Below are 20,657 nucleotides of genomic sequence, written 5' to 3' on the forward strand. Positions count from 1 at the left end.
CTCAGGAGGTTGAGCTGGTCGTAGGGTCGAATCCCGGCTCTCCCTGACCACATGTCGAAGTGTCCTTGGGCAAATTGCTCCCAATGAGCAGGTGAGCACCTTGCATGGCAGCTGCCCCCATTGGTGTGTGAATGGGTGAATGAGAGACCATTGTAAAGCGCTTTGGATAAAGGCGCTATATAAGTGCAGTCCATAGTATACATGCAGTGATCGAGTTATTGGGGTTTTTCGCCACAGTGTGAAGTGTGATGCTGACGCCTCTAGCATTTAAACCGCTCGGCTGTTGTATCTGTGTCCATGTGGGTTTTGCTTGTGCCTATATGCATTATGTCTATGCCAATATACAGTATGTTTGTCTGCACGTGTGTTTGTGTGCGCGTGTGTGTTTGTGTGCGCAGTCCACGGCGTTCCCGTCGGAGGTGAAGGGTCTGACCAAGCGCATCCGGACGGTGCTGATGGCCACGGCTCAGATGCGGGAACACGAGAGGGACCCGGAGATGCTTCTGGACCTGCAGTACAGCCTGGCCCGGTCCTACGCCAGCACACCCGAGCTGAGACGCACCTGGCTGGACAGCATGGCCCGCGCCCACCTGAAGAATGGAGACCTCTCCGAGGTGTACAAAACTTGAATGATGAATATGTATGAATATGTATGTCTGGATTTTATTTTTATTTTTTTATTGCCAGACAGTTTTTCATCTCAAGGATGCATAATCGTCGTGTTTTTATATTGCGACGATATCTCGTCATACCCCTTATACTTATCTATCACCCCTGGAGGAAGTGTTCAAAAGTTTGTATTCCCATTCTTGCTACAAGCCTCGTTCCTCTCCATCACCGTAACGTCGAAGCTATCTCATGTTTGTCCATCTGCGTTAACATGCAACCAAACATGCTGATGAGTTACATCCACACGTCATTTCATCTCAAACCCGTTGTTTCTAGTCTATCTAAGATATTTACAAAAGGACGGGTATTTACAAAAACTGATATTTCCCCCTCTCCGTTTAAAAAAATAAAATTGTGCACACGAACCCGCATAAATACGCCGCCACCCGCATAAATACGCCACCAAGAGCACTCTACGCCTGTAGGCGGCAGTGTAACGAGAAGCATGAAGACACGTTAGACAATCAGAATCCTGTAAAAGAAAAACAAAAGAATGAAGGAATTCCTCTCCTCCTCTACATAATAAAGCAGTTGTATTTGCAAATGCAAACACACCAACAGACTTTGCACTAACATAAAAACGAACATCGCTTTAGCATCCATGATTATTAGAGCACGTCAGAGGAGCAAACACACTGTAAACAAAGGTCGCACACCGGACGCAATGCATTTTCTGTCCCATACATGACATAAATCTTCGTCTTCCTCTGTTTACATGCAAACGAAATAACGGAGTTTTCCTAAATCTCCACTTTGGCCGGAGTTTTTAAAACATTTGTTTTCAGTGGGTTAAAACCTCCGTTTACGTGTAAACAACAGGTACAAACACATATAAATATCACAATTTTCCCAGATCCCCGGCTACGTGTAAACAAGGCCTAAATATCATCATCATTGATGTGGGTTTAACAGAGGACCAACTGCAGTAGACTTCCAGGAATGGGAGTTGTCAGGAATGGGAACCAGGAATTTATCTAACGCCCACACACACACACACACACACACACACAAACAGTAAACAAATACTGTACACTCACTTCCTCCCACTGTTACTCTCTCACACATACACACACACGTGAGTGAGCGTGTTTGGGCATGACCTGGTCTTCCTGGTGGTGTTTTTTTTTTTTAATTTTATTTAACCTCTACTTAGCCGAGGAAGTCCTGTTGAGATTACCATCCCCTTTTGGAAGGAGCCCCTGCCAAGACAGCTGCAAAACACAGTTTGTTGAGAAACGGGGTGGTGTTGAAACAGCCGTGCAAGGTCACAGTAGTCAGAAGGGAGGTTAAAGAGCCGTGTCAGGGGGTCGTGTGGCTGATTAGCTGTACATTGTTTGGAGAACCTCACACCTGATACATTGTTGTGCAGAGTTGGAGATCTGGGAACCCTCTGTGTCACGTCCTGTCCCGTCCTAACAGTCAGTTTGCGATTTCCCCAGCGGACCCCACCCTACCAACTCACGCAAGGCACACTGTGCTCTTCATTATTACAGGATTTGGTCTTTGGCTTCTCCCATTGAGGTTGGTGAAGTCCCCTCATTAGTCACAATGTGTTTTACCTGAGCTGGATCAGTATATCAGATCTGCCGGGCCGAGGCTGGAGAGGAAATGCTTGGAGAGCTACACCTCACGTGAGCTGAGATAATCACTTCCCCCCGCCTTGGGAGAGGAGTTCTTCCCTGTTCATTTTTTCTTTCTGTCTGTTGTCTGTATTGCCTGAGTTGGTGAGGGCACCGGTGAGCTGCATTTTAGAGAGTGCGCTGTTTTCTCGTTATTTACAATGAGTAATGAGCTCTAGAGACGAGAGCTGTGTTCTAAGCGCTTTTTTAGCTCTACAGCGTCATGGGTACGTCTTTTTTTTCTCCAGTCGGTTTTGGGCAAGACTGCAGAGGCAGCGAACATTAGCACTAGCTAACGTTAGCTAGCTATCTTAACTCAGCTAGTTAATACTCCAGTCTGCAAAAACACAAAACTCAGTGCTAACGGAGCTGTAAAACATTGGTAGACCATAGCCAAGCTTCCCCAGTGTGCTCTAAGTGCTACGCTAGCGCGAGCTACGCAAAGCTATGCAATGTGACATTGACGCGTCCTTGCGTAGCAACGTGTGTTGTGCAGAAATTTGTAACTTCACGTGAGCGCAAGTGCTATTTCACACAAACCGATAGGGGTGCTGACGCAAGGCAGCGACCCCCGCGCGAGTGAACCACTTGCGTAGAGCCGCGTTCACAGCTGCGTCAGCGTAGCTTGCGTTGACTATGAACCAGGCCTGAGCAGCTGTAAGCTTGGCACTGTTCAGCTGCATTACTACACACAGCTGATTTGTGGACACAGCCATAGTGCGCAGGCAGATCTGAATCTCAAAGCCCATCTGTTTTATTTCGGCTGCCAGTGACTCCTTTCTTAGTGCCGTTCTGTGTAGCTATGGTTGTTTTGTTTGTATCTTTCTTTAGAGAGTGATGTATGCTTGAGTGTGTCCTGCTCACGCTGCCCTGGTCTGCCTCTGTCCTCGTCTCTCTCCGCAGGCGGCGATGTGCTACGTCCACGTGGCCGCGCTGGTGGCCGAGTACCTCAACAGGAAGAGTAAGTTCCCTGCTCACCCAACACACCACAGACCAGCCTGATCACCCAACACACCACAGACCAGCCTGATCACCCAACACACTACACACACCACAGACTAGCCTGATCACCCAACACACCACAGACCAGCCTGATCACCCAACACACCACAGACCAGCCTGATCACCCAACACACCACAGACCAGCCTGATCACCCAACACACTACACACACCACAGACCAGCCTGATCACCCAACACACCACAGACCAGCCTGATCACCCAACACACCACAGACCAGCCTGATCACCCAACACACTACAGACCAGCCTGATCACCCAACGCACCACAGACTAGCCTGATCACCCAACACACTACAGACTGACCTGTTCACCCAACACACCACAGACTGGCCTACTCACCCAACACACCACAGACTGACCTGCTCACTCAACACACCACAGACTAGCCTGATCACCCAACACACCACAGACTGGCATGATCACCCAACACACCACAGACTGGCCTGATCACCCAACACACCACAGACTGGCCTACTCACCCAACACACCACAGACTGACCTGCTCACTCAACACACCACAGACTAGCCTGATCACCCAACACACCACAGACTGGCCTGATCACCCAACACACCACAGACTGGTCTGCTCACTTAACACACCACAGACTGTCCTGTTCACCCAACACACCAAAGCCTTGCCTGCTCACCCAACACACCACAGACTGACCTGTTCACCCAACACACCACAGACTGACCTGTTCACCCAACACACCACAGACTGGCCTGTTCACCCAACACACCACAGACTGACCTGTTCACCCAACACACCACAGACTGTCCTGTTTACCCAACACTCCACAGATTGTACCGTTCACCCAACACACCACAGACTGGCCTACTCACCCAACACACCACAGACTGACCTGTTCACCCAACACACCATAGACTGACCTGTTCACCCAACACACCACAGACTGACCTGTTCACCCAACACACCACAGACTGACCTGTTCACCCAACACACCACAGACTGACCTGTTCACCCAATACACCACAGACTGACCTGTTCACCCAACACACCACAGACTGACCTGTTCACCCAACACACCACAGACTGTACCGTTCACCCAACACACCACAGACTACCATTCACCCCACACAGTGGCCATATGAAAGATAAGATCTTATACACTACAGTATGTCTGTTGTAGTGTGTTCTCGGGTTAGAGTTATGACTATGACCAGTATAATTTATGATTATACCGCGGTTATCACAAATATGAAGGAAAATGGATTTAAGACATTAAATCAAAACTTGTATGGGGCACCACCCTGTTATGTACAGGGAAACAGATAACCTTTATCAATAGTCTAATTTATTCATCAATCTCATTCTGTAGGCGGTGTTCTTGACTCAATCAAGTGACCTAAGATAATGTAATGACGCTAGGACGTGATCAAAAATTTATAATATTTATTGAAGTTATACTAATCAATTATCAAGATAATATTATAACACAATTCAATATTAGATGGAAAAAACATGTGGCAATATGAAAACATAGCAGAAATGAAAAGAATGATGTCAGAGATTATCACAGCTTCTAATCTTCTAAGCTTAAACAACACTTTGGCATCTCACACCACAATCATAGGCGACTGTTGGATACAACCTTAGTAGCGGTGTGTGATTGCGCGTTGTCCGGGCGTTGTTGTCTGCGCTCCCGTTGAAACAGTGATGGTATAGCGTGGCTGCGCGAAGTTGAGGTTCGCGGAGTTCAAAGTTCAGTTTCAGAGTTCACAAGTTGCAAATCTCATTCAAAACCTCTGCTCTCGCCAGAGGTGGATCGTTGAACAGTATTTTCCTAAGCCCCTGTGTCGACTCAGAGATCTTAGGTAGCAGTCCAGTGTGGATACAGGCTGATCTTATCAGCCGGCACAAAGCTTGGATCCTGGGTCACATGTTACTTGGAGAGACATGGACCCTGGCAGTTGAGGGTTACAAGAGAACAAGAGAGAGAGAGAGTTTCCTGTCTGATCGCTTTTAAGGAGCAGGGGTGAGGTGTGATATGTGGTTGTAGACAGGCACACAATTGGTCACTTGGGTCAATAAACCAGTGGCCCCTATTAGCATCGTAAAACAGAGCTCACATTCTGTACTCCCTCTGGAATCATCAAATATCCCGGTTATGGTTTCAACATGATCTGACATTTCCACAACATGCCTAATCACCTGAGTCATGTCCTACACCACTACACTGTCAAACTACAAGATCCTGGATAGTTTCTTACACATATCATAAAACATTGTATTGTATCTACAGTATGTTTCACGTTTCTCATATGTCAATACTTTTTACATAATAATAATAATAATAATAATAATAATGTCTACAAGAATCTAGTTTACTATGAATCTGTGTTTTTTGCAATATTACTGTATATTTAAGGTATAACATACAATAATCTTTTTCATATGTATTCTAGGTCTACACACTTATATGTGTAAGAAAGTGGCCCCATGTATAGTAAAGATATCACATACTAAAGATTTACTGTAAATAACCTGAAATGTGTTCCATACGACTTGCAGAATTCCAATAGTCTTTTAAAGTCCCAGTTAACCAAAATCTGAGATTTGCTTGAAAACACATTCTATGTGTTAGTGATGCATTGCTGATAACATGTAAAAATGGGATGAACCATCTGTAGTACTGAATTGTGAAGTTAGACCAGTTTTGTGTTTTTGACCAGTTTTGATTTCTGGATTTTCTGGGCGGGCTTAAAACGGTACCGGATGACGTAGAGCGGTGTTCTTAGCATATCCCCGCCCTAACACTATATAAAGCTAGAACGGATTTGAATCTTCGGTTCTCCTGCTCAATCTTGAGTCTAGAATTAGCTAGTTTTAACCAACAGTCTAGAATTAGCTAGTTTTTCTTAGTTAGCAATGCCTATGCATAAAACTAAACGAAAATGCATCCTTCCTGGATGCCAGCAGGAATGGGATGATAAGGTCTCCTTCTTTCACTCCCGAGTAAAGCTGAAATGAGAAGCAAATGGTTAGCATATTTGAAGAGCCATGGTGTTACAGAGTCTGTCACCGCTAGCGCCCGCCTCTGCAGCAAACATTTCACTCCCGAAAGCTTCTGCAATTATAATATGAGGCTTTTGGGTTTCACGGACTCACGACTGGTCCTTGTGAATTCGGCGGAGCCAACCATCTCTCTCCCCGGCCTCCATTCTCCTCCTGTCGCATCAACCTTTGGTGCCGACACCGCTGCCTTGTGTGCTTATAGCTAATTAACGTTATAACGTTAGCTAGGTAACGTAAGCAATAGGAAAATACACTGCTACGTTAATCTACAAAATGTGTCTTGACATTTATGTGGTAATGTCAGCTATGATGAATTATATGTAATCTTAGGAGGAATTATAGCTAACATTAGCTATGTAGCTTGTTGCAGATGGGAGTGTGTATATAGTCTAGCTAACATAGCTAGCAGCACCGACCAGGCGACCACCCACCAAATAACGTTGGATGATATATTATGACTATAAGCGTTAACTATACAGAAACTGCCTGCCATATTTGTGGCACCTGATGTGCGTATGGGTTCACCGGTAATGGTTACAGTATATTTCTCCAGCGGGAGACCGGGAGGCGGGAGCGAGGGGGCTTGGTTAGGTAGACCAGGTAGACCAGCTGCAGCTGGAGAAAGACGCACCCTCTCCCAGTGAAGCGGTGCTCGGCGGCTACTGGCTGAACATTCCAGTTCTGTTGGATATGTTGCGGGAAAGTTGAAGCCGAGTGCTCGTTATTCTCACACATAACATTGCCAACGAGAGTGGATGAGTCTGTCCCGATTATCAACTCCGGTAGTGTACGCTTCTTCGCGCTATCAGCGCTGTTCAAGCCAGTGACTAAAAGGTACATTTTAAACAACTTTTTCCATTGATCCCAAGGGACGACAGGATCGCCTGGGAGGGATAGGAATGGGTCCGGAGGTGGCAGTGAGAAAATAGGGACAGACTCATACATTCCTCGTTGCCTGTTTTTGTATTTTGCATCTAAGGGCAGTAACACTGGCGCGTTGGTATAGAGTAGCTACAGTTTTACCTGTGTTGTTTGTCAGGAGGTAGGTTAGGAGGAAGCATCTGTGCGTTTGACTCATTAGACAAGTGTAATTTCAACTCCTCTCTGTTTTCACAAAGCTGTGCCTTCCTACCACAAAAGAGACGGCGTGCCAGTGTGACAATATGCAGACCAGAGAACGGTACTATTTGACAGGTTCTTCCCTCCACACCCCCTCCCCACGCAATTGGGTGTGGCTTCGGTGCCTTCAGCAGACACGCCCCCACAGTCTCAGACCAGAGAATGCTGCTGATTTTTAACCGATTTTGAAGCCTTATTTTATATACTTAGCGACATTTTTAATCACTCAGATTTGGCTGGGCGGTTAATGACATGTTTTCCTGTGGTGTGTGAAGCTCATAACAAAAATTTTAACTGGGTTAACCTGGACTTTAAGTATGCTCCGTCACGGCAGGGCACATAGAACCAGACTGATTGCTACACGCTCGTGAGAGTACAGCGATGCTAAGAAACATTCCCAAAGCATTTCCTCTAATTGTGTATCTTTAAACAATTGGATCCGTGTTTCGTAATAGTGAATCATACACCTGCCAGGCCAAAATAGGTATTTTGTGTTATTTGTGTTCACTGTGAGGGCTTGAAAGCATTCAAGGCAACCAACTTGGCAATACACCAAGGACAAACATTTGCATTATCTGATACAATCAACCAAGAAAAGGGGATATCCTTTAGAGTGTGGGGTTATTTGGTTATACATCTCAGTTTACTGGGTCTAGAGATTTGCATGACAGGGTAATAAAACAAACTGTTTCAATGTCGCCTTTCGGTTTCTACCCCACTGTGCTTTGCTGGTCCTGCATTATGCAAACCCTAGAAAGGCAGGTACAACACTCAAACAACTACAGTCGTGAAACAAAACCTACCAACAAGCCTCATCTGGTCTTCCTTGTTGATTGTTTATTTCCATTCCACCTTTACAACTATTCAAATCTCCCCGCGGCAGGGAAAGTAGGGCAGAACGCGGCGCTCAACCAACAAAGGAGGTGTGGCCAAAAATCTCTGACCGATCTTATTTACAGTTGAAAACAGCACCATGATTCGGCCAACTCAAATAGCCTTCATCAGAAGTAATCCAAAACATGCTTGTTTGAAAAAGAGGGTAAAAAGTAACTGAAAAACTGTCAACATGGGAAGGCTTGGGAGGAAGTCTAGCAGACTAGCGATCACTTTGACTTCAGCTCTTATGAATAAATAAAGACAAGTTAATAAGTGATCTCTGCCTCTAGAGATTAAACTGTTCATCTCTATTGTCAAGCCTCTTTTTCTAAGCCCATCCTACTAAACAAATATTTGGTTGAGCTTACTATCAAACAAAAGCAAGCAGACAACAGATGTACACCTGATATGGCAGTCATCTGGCAGCATCAGAACAACCTCTCTTGTCCTGGGACTGTGGCTTGAAAACAGGCTCCTGTCTGGGGCAGTGGCTTGAAAACAGGCTCCTGTCTGGGGCAGTGGCTTTGACAGCTGGTGGTAATCACTCGCATCCCTCTGGCAGCGACCACCAGACCTTCTACAGTGAGGCTTCATTGTTTGTTAAAATACCAGGCCGGCATTCAAGACTCCAACGTTGGCCACAGAAACCAAGACGTGTTGTAGACAGGATGACGGTCACAGGGTACAGCAGAGCTGGAAGGGCTACTCTGACCTATGTGATGGCCAGGGGAATACGTAGGTTTCATACTGTTAATATAGTAGAATCTAAAGCTATTATCCCCCCTTACACACACACACACACACACCAACTAAACAAATAAACTAAACTAAAAACACACTGAGAGGAACAGGATACAGTTTGACCACTGACTCACTTCGCCAGGCGAAAAAACGGCACTCTCTAACGTTTTGCTCCAGCACTTCTGACAGACACCCAGCCATTGTCTGAAACAGCGCGGTGGAGTCCGGAGGCCGTCTTGTCTGACGTGTGCTCTCGTCCCTCCACCAGAGCTGTTTTCCAGCGGCCTGGCCGCCTTCAAGAAGATCACCCTGAACGTGGAGGAGGAGGCGGCCATGAAGGAGGACGCGGGCATGCAGGACGTCTACTACAGCGAGGTGAGGGGGGACTGAACGCGAGTACTTAAGCCCCAATTTCTATTTCGGGTTCCGTCTGTTCCGAATCCAGATAGAAATACGTGTTTCAGTTTCAACAAATTATTTCAATCATGTTTTTTTGTTTTTTTTAATAGACTAGAGATGTTTTTAGATTCTGGCGTCCAAGTTTAAACTCGACTTCCTGAATTGAAACTGAATTGACCCTAACTGAACCACGACCACTGCAGGGAGCCACAGTGGAGTCGCCAGTAGAGCCTTGTAGTGTTTTCTCTCCGGTCAGTCAGGGAAAGACGGGAACATGTTGACACTACTAACGGAGCAGCTCCATCCACCGCAGCCATCAGCCATCATTCTGACATTCTGCTGGCTCCACTGCCGCCATCAACATCATCACTAAACCTGACTGCCTACAGCTGTGTTTTGCTAGCTCACTTTACATTGGGAGGTTGACAGCCATGATGTTTTCAATGATTATTAGATTAAGCAACAATGCTCTGGTTCAGTTGTAACCAGCTAATTTAGCTATAGCTAGCCAGCTAGCCATTCTTATGGGGCTGGCTTAGCTTGACACTTAGACTGGGTTGCCATTTTGTTTCTCTTCATTATTTGAAACATTTTGAAAATTCAGATTCAGGGGCTGGAGCCAGGCTAGGGCTGGCTAGATCAGTTACAGACTGATGACAGCTTGAACTCGGGGGGGGCAACAGGTAGCTGAATTGAATATCCATAGCCACCCACTTTATGTATGGAGTTAAATATGACAAAAAAAACAAGCAGAACAATTACATGTTTCAATAAATTCCATTCACTATATGTACGCACGTGTCGACCATCAAGAAATGAACCTCGACGATTCTCTTAACTTCGATGGCTACAGCGGAGCCACTGTCATTAATTACAGTGAATTGGTTCCCTCAGCGTCCGGTGGCTGATGCCGATGGCCGACGGTTTTGTAGGGGGGGAAAAGCTTCTGTCGTAGCTTGCAGCTTAGATCACAGTATGAGGTTTGGTCTTCGTAGCAGAGCCCTGCGATGTGGCTCTGCTCCCTAGCCAGACGCCTGTGGCCGAGAGCGGTGAGGTCAGCTTGTGTGTCTCGGGCCTTCAGGAGGTGCTGGTGGAACACTTGGAGCTGTGCGTGGAGGGACTGTGGAAAGCCGAAAGATACGAGCTCATAACTCACATCGCCAAGCTCACCATCCCCATCTACGAGAAACGCCACGAGTTCCAGGTACGCAGCCCAGAAACGCGTGCGGCCGCACCACACGCTAGCTAGTATAAAATGACGGAAAAGTTAGATCGATCAGATTAGGACTAAGACAGCTAGATGTCAGGTTACTGTCTGTAAAGCACACACACAAACACGCTCACACATCCCCGTGTTTATGAAACAGCCTGTTGGTTTATGGAATACATTCTGCGGCATAAATACTGCCATGGGAAGTTTATCCTATCCCAGCTCCGCTCTCCATCTTCCCCTACCGGGTGCTCCTTCTGTCGGACATCTGGGCTCAGATTGCGAGCCCCCAGCGTACTGTATACTGTATCTGTCCACTCTGTCAGGAGTCACACACACTCCTGTGTACAGGAGAGGAGTCTCTCAACATGTTAGGTATACAGTACACCTGCCACAATCTCGTCATGTCGCAATATGATTCATCAAATTAAATAATTAGCTAACTAGAAAGATCATTTTCATACATACAAGTACATGGGAGAGAAACATGCACACACACATTGCCTCATAGACTAGCACACACAGTACTATATGACAGGCGCACTAATGCACATTTATGTTTTTTTTTTAAATACAGAAACTGAGTCGCCTGTATGACACGTTGCACCGAGCCTACAACAAGATCCTGGAGGTGATGCACACAGGCAGACGGCTGCTGGGGACGTACTTCAGAGTGGCGTTCTACGGTCAGGTGGGTAGAACCTACGTCGAGAACAACATTGGGGAAACGACTGGATCTTTGATCTCTGACTTGATTTGATCTCTGCTCTCTCATGTTGTGTACGGTATGTTGTAGGGTCGCCACCAGCATAGGACACGCCCCTGTAAGGGAGTCCCTTAAGACCTAGACAGAGAGTAGCATCAGAAGCATCAATTTCCATACCTCTAACTGCCTGATTCTGAGCTGCGCTCAAGGCTGAAAATGAACACCTGCCACCGGCCAAATGCAGGTAAAAATTCCAATTGGCGACTAGATTTCGGAACGCTATCTGAAAAAAAAAATATATACTTGGCCGGTAGATTTTTTTATCTACAGTCCCCTTGGCAGGTGACTCATCATGAGCCAAAAAGTTAAATTTCACCCCTGGCTGCGCTCACTGAGTGCCTCTTCATTGAACACTTCCCATGAACCACAGTTCACCGCCCAGTTCACCGCAGTTCTATTTCGCCACGGGAATTCAAACCATGCAGGCACGATCTGATAGATGTAAAAGTAACCCTTTCATGTGTCTGGGGTTTCTGGAACAGGGCCGTTATCATCTGCAGCCGCTGGAGAAAGACAGATTGGGATTAGAGACTGAGAGATTACACCACAGGCCTGGTGGTGAACACGTTCCAAATGCAGCCGCTGGATATCTAGCTGAAGATGAATTCTCACTTCTCTCGTAAAATAAAGAACAATTTATATACTGTACCCCAGACTATAAGTGAATGAGGTTTGTCTGTTTGACAACATGAAGGTATGTGCAGCAAGAGTATGTAATGGCCCAAATGTCCAATAAGGGGGATGTTAGGCAGAGGATGCACCTGGATAAACACTTGCTGTTAAAATACAGGAAGTCCTACAGGGCATGAATTAGATCTGGACACACGAGAGTAAGGAATTAAACAGACGGATTCACTTTATAGCTTCATGGCTCACACTGTATCCCTGCGCCGGTCAGCCATGCTGGAGACTGTCCTAATGCGAGACTGATGTGTCACAGGGCTTCTTCGAGGAGGAGGACGGGAAGGAGTACATCTACAAGGAGCCCAAACTCACCGGCCTGTCGGAGATCTCCCACCGCCTCCTCGCCCTCTACGGGGACAAGTTTGGAGCGGAGAACGTCAAGATCATCCAGGACTCCAACAAGGTACAACAGGTTCTCTTCGAGAGAACGACGACCGGGAGAAGAATAGAACACCCGGTTTCTTGTCTCTCACTACCTTCCCTTCGGGGTGTCAGACCCCCCAACAGAAACGAAATATTCCCTGAGAAAGGAATGGAAGTTTACGTCGGTCTACACTGCGCTACAGATGTTGTTTTTTAATATAGTTGTTTAGTTAACTCTCAAACGGTTCCATCTGACTGGTCCCATTCTCCGTTCCGTGCTGCGTTGGCTGCAGATCACTCACTGAGATGATCTCTTATTAAGTAACGTCAGTGGCTGGGGTCCTGGGCTCTGCGGCGGTGAGAACATGCACAGTAGCTGCCAAGCATGCAGCTTCTCAGGATCTGCTGTTTCAGGATAGCTTATCTTTGTTCTCCTTATTGTTGCATCTGGATTAGATTGTATTAACGCTGGATCGGCTCTCGTAATCTCTCTTAAGGGACCGTTCTGGTAGTTGGGATGTTCATTTTCTCACATGTCCTCATTATTATAGGTCATGCCAGAACGTCTGTCAAAGCCTTCGCTGTCAGTAAATAGATACAATAGTGGTTTAGCGTTACCTCTTCACTGCCCGTGGGAAGATTTTGACTAACAATCTGGTATGATCTATAATAGTGGGGAAAGAAATTTGCCTAGTCACCAAATTGTTGCTTTAAGGCAAAGCACTTCGCTAAATTTTTCTCTACTTTTTAATTCATCCCTAATATCCAATAATTCGTAGTAATTTTCACCTTACTTGTAGTACTAATATCCTACCTCACGCTGGGTCTACCTACCATTGCTGACATTTCACCCCCAGGTCAACCCCAAAGACCTGGACCCCAAGTTCGCCTACATCCAGGTGACCTTCGTCAAGCCCTACTTCGAGGAGAAGGAGGCGCCAGAGAAGAAGACTGACTTTGAGAAGTGCCACAACATCAACCGCTTCGTGTTCGAGACGCCGTACACGCTGAGCGGGAAGAAGCACGGCGGCGTGGAGGAGCAGTGCAAGAGGAGGACCGTGCTCACAAGTACTTCCTGTTTAATATCTAACCAGTCAATAAACAGTACACTTCCTGTTTAATATCCACACCAGAATAGACATCAACACTGATGACTGGTGGCGCTCGTGTCTTTATATCTTCAAACCTCTCATTTCAACAGTAGCTGAACAGTTTAATGCAAAACAGTGTTTTATTTTCTACTGTAGCAGACAGGCCTATGGGGTAGAATAATTACCATTAATTAGGATCCATACAGCGAATATAACTAGCTGAATCTGCACATCTGCCACAGTGTGACTGAACTCTCCACTCGATGCCAGAGTCCAGGACCAATTGATTCCTGGTTGGCTCCATATTGACAGAGGAGCCCTGGCCCCACCTAAGGCTAACCCTGGTGGCAGCTGGGTGGTGGCAACGCAGTCTGGCAGCGCCCAAGCCATACCACTGAATAACCACGGACAAAAAACTCTTTCCAACGTGCTGTGTATCAACACAAACTACCGCCTCAAGCTCTCTCTCTCTCTCTCTCTCTCTCTCTCTCTCTATCTCTCTCTCAAGTGGATGTGATAAACAGTTACCGGTTCCAGTAATAGCTACTGTACCAGGATCAGGCTGGCTGGGGTTACAGTGACACCAAGGCAGATGTGCCATGCTACATGCGTTAGTCTCTTCTCCTCCCTGCGCCTGAATTCTACCTGTGTTTGACCTAATATATAACGAGAGTGAAACAGGACAATGAGAAGGAGCATGAAAACGACACTAACGTGACTGAGAGCAGTGAAGAGCTAACCCTTCTCTCTGACTCCCCCAACACTAACCCTTCTCTGACCCCCCTCCCCCAACACTAACCCTTCTCTCTGACTCCCCCAACACTAACCCTTCTCTGACCCCCCTCCCCCAACACTAACCCTTCTCTCTGACTCCCCCTCCCCAACACTAACCCTTCTCTCTGACTCCCCCTCCCCCAACACTAACCCTTCTCTCTGACTCCCCCTCCCCAACACTAACCCTTCTCTCTGACTCCCCCTCCCCCAACACTAACCCTTCTCTCTGACTCCCCCTCCCCAACACTAACCCTTCTCTCTGACTCCCCCAACACTAACCCTTCTCTCTGACTCCCCCAACACTAACCCTTCTCTCTGACTCCCCCAATACTAACCCTTCTCTCTGACTCCCTCCCCCAACACTAACCCTTCTCTCTGACTCCCCCAATACAAACCCTTCTCTCTGACTCCCTCCCCCAACACTAACCCTTCTCTCTGACTCCACCAACACTAACCCTTCTCTCTGACTCCCTCCCCCAACACTAACCCTTCTCTCTGACTCCACCAGCGGCCAACACGTTCCCGTACGTGAAGAAGCGCGTGGAGGTGGTGGGGGAGAAGCATGTGGAGCTGAAGCCAGTGGAAGTGGCCATCGACGAGATGAGGGCGCGCACTGCCGAGCTGGTCAAGCTCTGCTCCTGCCAGGAGGTCGACATGATCCAGCTGCAGCTCAAGCTGCAGGGCTGCGTCTCTGTGCAGGTAATAATAATAATAATAATTCATAATATGTTTAAAGCACTTTTCATTGAGAGACAATCTCAAAAGTGCTGAAAAATGTTGCCTCCTTCCCAGAAGCGTTTAGCTAACGTTAACTTTACCTCAATTCCTGAACTTAGCTCAATTTAACCCAACCCTGTTTGATGTTAGCCTAACCTAATTTAGCTAAATCAAACCCAGCTTAACATTAGCCTTTACCTAATTTAGCTAAAACAAACCCAGCTTAACGTTAGCTTCTGTAGTAGCAGCAGCAGTAGTGGCTCCGCAGTAGTAGGCCAGTAGTTCTCCAGCAGTTTCCTACACTGTAGGCTATTCTACTCTGCTGGGTAGCAGTTGGTTTCTGGCAGGTGATAGCGGCAGGTAGGCTGCAGGCTATGGCTGGTAGCATTAGGCTAATGTCAGGTAGGCTGCAGGCTATGGTTGGTAGCATTAAGGTTAATGTCAGGTAGGCTGCAGGCTATGATTGGTACAGTTGCTGTAATGTCAGGTAGGCTGCAGGCTATGGCTGGTAGCATTAAGGTTAATGTCAGGTAGGCTGCAGGCTATGGTTGGTAGCATTAAGGTTAATGTCAGGTAGGCTGCAGGCTATGACTGGTAGTAGTGATGTCAGGTAAGCTGCAGGCTAAGGCTGGTATTATAGCAATGATGTTAGGTTGGCTGCAGGATGACTGTAGCCTGCAGGTAGGCCCGGATCATACGCTTTACCACATGTAAAGACACTGTACACAAAAACTCTGAAATACACTGTAACAGCAGCCTACACAGAGCACCACACTGTCAACATGGACCCCTTAGGCCTGAGGCTCAGTCTAGGCAGGTACACAGAGAGACTGCTGACTCATCGCCTGCTTTCAGCACACAGAGCACTGCATCCCAACTAGTAGTCAGTGATTCACTGAACTACATTAAGCCCTGACATGGTGACAGGGTGTGTCGTTAGCTCTGTACACAGGTGTGTCGTTCTGTAAAGGTCAGACCAGGTCATACTGTAGGTTCACTACTTGGAAATATACACCACGATGCCTCAATTCCACTGAATCCGGTTCCGGTGTGTTCCGGTTACCGTACGGCAGCCAGAGTCGACCGCAGCCGCTCTAGACAATGATGGTGTTTCCACCAGATGCGCTGCGGCACGTTTCAGAAGCGACCCAGAAAAGTCTCTCCACAGAGCTCCGGTAGAAATAGACAGCAGGTCTGTCGCACGGATGCCGCATCTGGGACGCATCAAGTAGTAGTAGAAGAAATGGGTAGCTAGGTCCCACTCCCCTGGCGGCCTGGCAGAATATCTAACAAAATGGTCGCTCCTGAAACGCAACCGGTGGGAGTTGAAGCCGTGTGGAGGACGGAATAAAACCTGAGCGCATTCGGAACGCCGCGCAAACGTCAGTGGAATTGAGGCGTGAGAAGCACAGAGCAGCGGTGTCACCTCATGGGTCCGTGGAGGCTGATGCCAGGACACGACAACCTGGCGTCTCGACCCTGACTTAGAATATGAACTAGTTTGTGCCTAGGCCAGTGTTGGAGCCAGGTACCTTTCGTTCTCTGGCCATATTTTGTTCTATTGTCCCTGTCATCTTACCCCCCTTTCTGAGGTCACACATCTTGCTTGATTTAAATTTGGGATATGCAGGAAATGTAAGGAACAGTGTGGTGGACACATTTGAAATCTATATCACTGAAAATTTAATTGTTGAATAATTATAGACCGCCAAGACAACACGGTGTTGCGTACAGCCATTCTCTATATATTCTCTATCTACTGCATGGTTACAACTGGGAAAAACTTTATTTTTTCTGTACGTAGCATCAAAAACTAAATGCACAAAAAAACTGATTTTAGACACAACACAGATCGCCACTAATGACCCTTGCACCCAGCATCTTGTAAACATGACACACTGTGCTACACACACACACAAACTCTACTGCTACTGTACCAACACTGGCTGTACCACACTATGCCACAGCAAACCGCTGGGCCAAATGTTCTGCTTTTATTTGTGTGAGAAGGGTAGTGGCCGCCCGGTCCCTCCTCCTCCTTTTCCAGTAGTTCCGCATTTATTGTCCCTCACGTGTCTCAGTCCTGCTGCTGTGTGACTTCCTCATACACTGGCCTTGTGCCCATGCAGGTGAACGCCGGGCCCATGGCCTACGCCAGGGCCTTCCTGGACGACTCCAAAACCAACCAGTCCAACAGCAAGAAAGCCAAAGAGCTCAAGGAGATATTCAGGTACGGGCGGGGACGTCACTTGATGTACCGGCGCCAAACCCAGACAGGCGTGTGTTCACCCACCAGACTCTCCACTTACACTTCTGCAGTCGTGGTCTCTGTGTGCATTGTTTATCTGTGTGTGTGTGCATGTGTGTGAGACCAGGCACGCTTGTGCATATGCATGCCCATGTACTGTAAGTAATTACATATATTCATTTGGTTGTGTGTGTGTGTGTGTGTCCTGTCACTGCAGGAGGTTTGTCCAGGCTTGCAGCGTGGCGTTAGACATCAACGAGCGCCTGATCAAAGAGGACCAGTTTGAGTACCACGAGGGCCTGAAGGCCAACTTCAAAGACATGGTCAAGGAGCTATCCGACATCATCCATGAACAGGTGCTACCACCGACGCTGTCCTGAGCTGCCATACTCCCCACACACACACACACACACACACACACACAGTCAAACGTCCTCCCCACGGAATCATACTACAGACAGACAGCTTACTGATTAGAACTAGACCACGCGCTTGTAAAACATACACAAGTGTGTACGGATCGCTTACGTTTTCTCCCGACACCCGCTGACATCATATGCTGTCCCCTGCTTCTATGGCATCACGCTTCCCAAATGGGCGTGACAGTGATCCGTAATTCACCGGACTGTGAACCGCTAACGGAGGCGTCCCCCCCCCCGTGGTTGCCATCTCTGGCCGCGTGCATCCCCCCTCTGCAGTGGAGCCATCGCTTCCTCTCAGGCCCTCATGAACATCAGCTCCCTGCTCGTAGTCAGCTTGTATAGGCTGTAGCCAAAACATCCGCTACTACTGTTTTCACGATGGACATCCGCTACTACAGTTTTCCACAAAATGGGCTTTAAAAAGTTCTGTTTTCGGGGAGACCGTGGGAGTCGGGACAGCTGTCAAACTCAAACTCACAGGCAGTACAAGAAAAGACGCCTATTTTATTGCTAAACATGCATCATCTAGCCCACATTGTCCATCTACTTCGGATGCCCCCTTGTTTCTATGCAGTTTCCCATAGCCTATTAGGGTTGGGTGATTTGACGATAGTCTCCTCAACTGTGCATTTCAAAGCGTGTGCGAATAGGCTCATGCATTGGGCACTGTTTATAGGGGGGAGAAATCCAGTGGATATCTTAGTTAATACAAGAAAATTGATCTACGAAAGCAGTTTTGTGTTGTGATGTTCAGTTTGGGAAATGCACGTGATTGATGGCTAGATGCATAACGGAGGAGAGAGGGGTTCCCTGCCTTCATTCCTCCGCAATATCAGTCTTAAGTCTCCTTTTACAGCACAACACTAATAGCTACAGTAATAGCCTATACTGTCGGAATGACTGGCCTGTCCTATATAAATCACAAGGCAGGTGGTCTTAGCCCACCAGCGCATCTTGAGAGTGGAGCAAAAAAATGACTGATGATTGGACTTGTCGACTTTCAGGGTGCAGCCCTAATGTATAGTAACAGAAAGAGGGAGGAGTCTATCTCGATAGAGAAGTGTCTCTCCATTGTGACAGAGCTAGGGGTTTCTAGGGTTTTGCACTGCGGTGAGGCAATCAGCTGCTTCTCAGAAACAAGCCTCAGATAACAAGACAACCTGCCTGAGGCTCACACATACAAACAGGTGCACACACACACATACACACGCGCGCACACAGACTCACATGCACGCACACACTCGTGCGCGCACGCACACACTCGTGCGCGCACACACACACATACACACACACACATACTGTACACTCAACATCAGCATGATGTGTCTTTATCCGTTTCAGTCCTCAGTTTCTCACCACATACAGTATGTGCTTCTGCTGCCAACTGTCACTTGCTAACACTGGCATGTAGGAGGCTTTCTTTTGTCATGAGTGCTTCTCTTCTCTTCTTTTGATCTTCTCTTCCCTTTGTCTCTGCTGTCCTTCAGCCTTGAGGAAGGCCAGGTAATGTGGAAGAACGTGTTGATGTTTCCCTTCGTCATTCCTCCTCCTGTTTCTCAACACTGAATCAGTCTGTTGGCGCCTTGACAGACATACGTTTTGCCGCTTGCGATGAACTCACACACCAGTAGACAGATGTTTATTTGATTATTTTACGCCCCAGCAAGCAACCTCAAGAGGCAGCTGAACGCCAGACTGGCGAGCTGGTATAGGACTGGTAGTATGCCTGAACTATTAACAACTACATGTAGACTGCAGAAAATGTCTCCACTCATGAGGGAAATTTGATCATTTATTTTGACCTGTAGGGCTATTGACAAGGAATTGTTGTAGACAACACCGTAATGACTTTACCACCGGCTTACTACCAGTCCCGTACCAGTTGTCAGTCTGGTGTTCACTGCACCCAGAAGCCCGCATGAACAACTGGGTCAAGTTGAACCATGTTCTGTTGCCTCTTGAGGATGTGGGTGGTGGTGCGCTTACCAAGAGAAATTTGGGAACATCTGTATGCATGTCAGTGCATCAAACAGGGCCCTGCTCATTTTGATGTGGCCAAATGTTCTGAAATGAGGCCCAAAGTGAGTTAATCTTCATACTTCTGGAATAGTCAGGTGACTGCAGCAGTCTGGCATGGCCCACGTCCGTCCCTCAGGTGAAGCTTGTAAAAGTGGCTCGTAGGGCTGTGCCTTTCACTAATATCAACTCCATGTCACAAGTGACCGACAATCATTTGAACCAAAGCTGACATTCCATTTTTATGTGGCTGATTTAGTGTTATGCCTAATTTAGTAAATCACTTTTGTCATGCGCTCATCGCGTTTTTTTTAAATTAAACGGTGACTCTGCTTGTCTGTTGTTTCACGTGTGAGATTTTGTTCTTCTGTCTGAACTGTGTTTGTTTTGTTGAGCTTAGATCTACCAGGAGGACCTGATGCGCTCCCTGCTCCAGAACTCGCTGCACGTGTTCCGCGCCATCAGTGGGACGACGTCGACAGACCTGGGCTAACACCGCTTCTCCTGTCCCTCCTCTTCCTGAACCAGACCTGCCAGCTCCCTTGCCTACGGCCAAACCTTGCGTGTTACTGTGCTCTGGGATTTGTACTTTTCACTTTAGACTTCCAGTAACACTTTGGGCCTGAGGCCCACTTGTAGGGCTTCCTACTGTATGTCAAGTCTAGCTACAGTAGCCGAGCCTGCCTAAATGTCTGGGGTTTGAGGTACTCTGCAGTATTGGGATGTATCTCGCCTGCTTGGTGGAGTGCAGCTGCTCGGTACAGACTTGGCCACAGTGTGTGGCCCTCGTATTAGGACCCCAGTAGCAGTGTTCAGAGAATGTATGAGAGCAAAATGACACTGAACCGTTCAAATGTGGCACGTCAGGCTAAGGTAATAACCTAC

At 47.3% G+C, this 20,657-nt stretch overlaps 1 protein-coding gene across 1 annotated transcript in view; it reads left to right on the forward strand.

The window, feature by feature from the left end:
* dock11 (dedicator of cytokinesis 11) overlaps nt 1–20,265 on the forward strand; it is a gene marked incomplete at both ends in the record, with an annotated part of 85,861 nt that extends 65,596 nt beyond the window's left edge. Inside the window, 11 exons of the mRNA XM_084452213.1 lie at nt 399–614; nt 3,192–3,249; nt 9,351–9,457; nt 10,563–10,685; nt 11,269–11,382; nt 12,398–12,544; nt 13,362–13,572; nt 14,878–15,068; nt 17,216–17,316; nt 17,552–17,690; nt 20,173–20,265. Of these exons, the coding sequence (XP_084308339.1) occupies nt 399–614; nt 3,192–3,249; nt 9,351–9,457; nt 10,563–10,685; nt 11,269–11,382; nt 12,398–12,544; nt 13,362–13,572; nt 14,878–15,068; nt 17,216–17,316; nt 17,552–17,690; nt 20,173–20,265 (1,500 nt within the window). The remainder of the gene's footprint in view (nt 1–398; nt 615–3,191; nt 3,250–9,350; nt 9,458–10,562; nt 10,686–11,268; nt 11,383–12,397; nt 12,545–13,361; nt 13,573–14,877; nt 15,069–17,215; nt 17,317–17,551; nt 17,691–20,172) is intronic.
* Between the last annotated feature and the right edge of the window lie 392 nt (nt 20,266–20,657).

Source organism: Borostomias antarcticus (genome assembly GCF_949987555.1).
Source record: "Borostomias antarcticus genome assembly, chromosome: 17".
Lineage (NCBI taxonomy): Eukaryota > Metazoa > Chordata > Actinopteri > Stomiiformes > Stomiidae > Borostomias > Borostomias antarcticus.